Below are 3,245 nucleotides of genomic sequence, written 5' to 3' on the forward strand. Positions count from 1 at the left end.
TTTTTTGTTATAAATTTATTAAATAATTTTATTGGGGTGATATTAAAATTTAAATAACTTTTAATAATTTTTGTCATTTATTTATGATTAAGTGATCCATTATTAGTGATTAAAAAATTAAGTTACTTTAGGGATAACAGCGTAATTTTTTTGGAGAGTTCTTATCGATAAAAAAGTTTGCGACCTCGATGTTGGATTAAGATTCATATTTAAATGTAGAAGTTTAAATATTAAGTCTGTTCGACTTTTTATTCTTACATGATCTGAGTTCAAACCGGTGTAAGCCAGGTTGGTTTCTATCTTTGATTTAATAAAATATTTTAGTACGAAAGGAATTAATATTTATTTTTAAGAAATTATTTTATGAATGAATTTAATTACTATTTTGGCAGATTAGTGCAATAAATTTAGAATTTATTTATATAATTTAAAAATTATAAGTAGTACTTGTTTTTAAATGAAATTATTATATCTTTATTAAGAAGTTTATTATTAATTATTTGTGTTTTAGTGGGTGTAGCTTTTTTAACATTGTTGGAACGAAAAGTTTTAGGTTATATTCAGATTCGTAAAGAACCAAATAAAGTGGGTTTTATTGGAGTAGTTCAACCTTTTAGTGATGCAATTAAATTATTTACTAAAGAACAGACTTATCCTTTAATGTCAAATTATATTTGTTACTATTATTCTCCTATTTTTTCATTATTTTTATCTTTGTTGGTGTGAATATGCATACCTGTTTTAAGAAGATTGAATAGTTTTAATTTAAGTTTGTTATTTTTTTTAAGAATTACAAGAATAGGAGTGTATACTGTAATAATTGCAGGATGATCAAGAAATTCAAATTATTCTTTATTAGGAGGTTTACGAGCTGTTGCTCAAACTATTTCTTATGAAGTAAGATTGGCTTTAATTTTACTATCTTTTATTTTTTTAATTGAAAGATATAATATAATTGATTTTATAAAATTTCAATATTATATTTGGTTTTTATTTTTTTTATTTCCTATGGGTTTTATTTGATTAAGAATTTGTTTAGCGGAAACTAATCGTACTCCATTTGATTTTGCTGAGGGGGAATCAGAATTAGTATCTGGATTTAATGTAGAATATAGAAGAGGAGGTTTTGCATTAATTTTTTTAGCGGAGTATTCGAGAATTTTATTTATAAGAATATTATTTTGTGTAATTTTTTTAGGATGTAATTTATTTAATTTAATATTTTTTTTCAATTAGTTATTATTTCTTTTTTATTTATTTGAGTTCGGGGGACTTTACCTCGATTTAGATATGATAAGTTAATATATTTATCTTGAAAGTGTTATTTACCATATTCATTAAATTTTTTATTATTTATAGTTGGGTTAAAAATATATTTATTTATATGAATTATTTTTAGTAAAGTTAATAGAAAATTTTAATTCTATCTTATATTTTCAAAATATATGCTTATTTCAAGCTAATTAACTTACATTTAATTTAGTAAGTTATCTCATCATTTATTAATTAAAGGGTTAATTAAAAAGTATAAAAAATAAATAAATGTTAGAATTTGTCCAATTATAACATAAGGTTCTTTAACTGATCGAGCTTCAATTCAAGTTAATAAAATTACAGTGGATAGTATAATTCAAAATAAAAATTGGTTAATGGGATAAAATTGTAATCCTTGAAATTTGCTTATATTATAAAAAGGTATAATTATTAAAATAGCAATAGATGTAACTAATGCAATTACTCCTCCTAATTTGTTAGGAATTGAACGTAAAATTGCATAAGCAAACAGAAAATATCATTCTGGTTGAATGTGAATAGGAGTTACTAAAGGATTAGCTGGAATAAAATTATCTGGGTCTCCTAATAAATAGGGATTTATTAAAGTTAATAGAATAAGTCTTATAATTAGAATAATAAATCCGGTAATATCTTTAAAAGTGAAATAGGGATGAAATGGGATTTTATCAATACTTGAATTTAGTCCTATTGGGTTATTTGATCCTGTTTGATGAAGAAATAAAAGATGAATTATAGTTATTGCTAAAACAATAAAAGGTAAAATGAAGTGAAAAGTAAAAAATCGTGTTAATGTTGGATTATCAACTGCAAATCCTCCTCAAACTCATTGTACTAAATCAATACCTAAATAAGGAATAGCAGATAATAAATTAGTAATTACAGTTGCTCCTCAAAAAGATATTTGTCCCCGTGGTAATACATATCCTATAAAGGCTGTTGCTATTACTAAAAATAAAATAATTACTTCAACTAGTCAGGTTTGTGTATATTTATAAGAATTGTAATAAATTCCTCGTCCAATATGAAGATAAATACAAATAAAAAAAAATAAAGCTCCATTAGCATGAAGAGTTCGTAATAGTCATCCATAATTTACATCTCGACAAATGTGTCTAATTCTATTAAAAGCTATATTAATATCTGCTGTGTAATGTATAGCTAAAAATAATCCAGTTAAAATTTGAATGATTAAACATAATCCTAAAAGAGATCCAAAATTTCATCAAGAAGAGATATTAATTGGAGTTGGTAAATCAATTAAAGAATTATTTATAATTTTGAAAAGTGGGTGTTTAATTCATATTGGTTTATTCATTTATTTTATAAATCGAATTGGTCCAAAAAATATATTAGTAATTTTTACAATTGCAATTAAAGTAATTAAAAGATAATTTATTAAAAAAATTGTTATAAAATTTGTAGGGTAATTATAAAGTTTAGTTAAAATATATGAATTTTCTTTAATTATAATTTTTAAATTAATTAATAATATTGATTCATTATTTGTAAATATATCTATATTAATATAATTGTAAAAAATAATTCATAAAAATAAAATTCTAAAATATAATGTTAATTGAAAATGAAAATATTTCATTTGAGGCGATTGCTGTTACATAAATAAATAAAACTAATATCCCTCCTAAAAAAATCAAAAATAAAATATAGGAGAATCAAAATGTTTTTGAGATTAATCCTGAAATTATTGAAATTAAAATGGTTTGAATTAATAATATTAATCCAATAGATAATGGGTGATTTAAAAATAAAAATGTAATACTTGAAATTAGTATTATAGATAAGATTAATATATGTAAGATTTCAAGAAATAGTTTAATTAAAATATAAATTTTGGGAATTTATGATAAAGAATTATTTCTTTTTTCTTGAGAGTTTTAAAAGATTATTCTTATTTTTGATTTACAAGACCAATGTTTTTATTAAACTAT

General features: G+C 21.7%; 2 protein-coding genes across 2 annotated transcripts; one reads left to right on the forward strand and one right to left on the reverse strand.

The window, feature by feature from the left end:
* Window positions 1-446: 446 nt before the first annotated feature.
* On the forward strand, window positions 447-1,096 carry LOC119665298 (NADH-ubiquinone oxidoreductase chain 1-like; the record flags this gene model as incomplete). Its single annotated transcript, XM_038074563.1, is given in 1 exon segment — window positions 447-1,096. A coding segment is annotated over 1 exon segment (577 nt), but the record flags the coding sequence as incomplete, so codon positions are not given.
* Window positions 1,097-1,474: 378 nt separating this feature from the next.
* On the reverse strand, window positions 1,475-2,611 carry LOC119665297 (cytochrome b-like). The gene is given in 1 exon segment (XM_038074562.1): window positions 1,475-2,611. A coding segment is annotated over 1 exon segment (1,137 nt).
* Between the last annotated feature and the right edge of the window lie 634 nt (window positions 2,612-3,245).

This window comes from Teleopsis dalmanni, unplaced genomic scaffold (genome assembly GCF_002237135.1).
Source record: "Teleopsis dalmanni isolate 2A unplaced genomic scaffold, ASM223713v2 unscaffolded_contig_4350, whole genome shotgun sequence".
NCBI classification, from domain to species: Eukaryota; Metazoa; Arthropoda; class Insecta; order Diptera; family Diopsidae; genus Teleopsis; species Teleopsis dalmanni.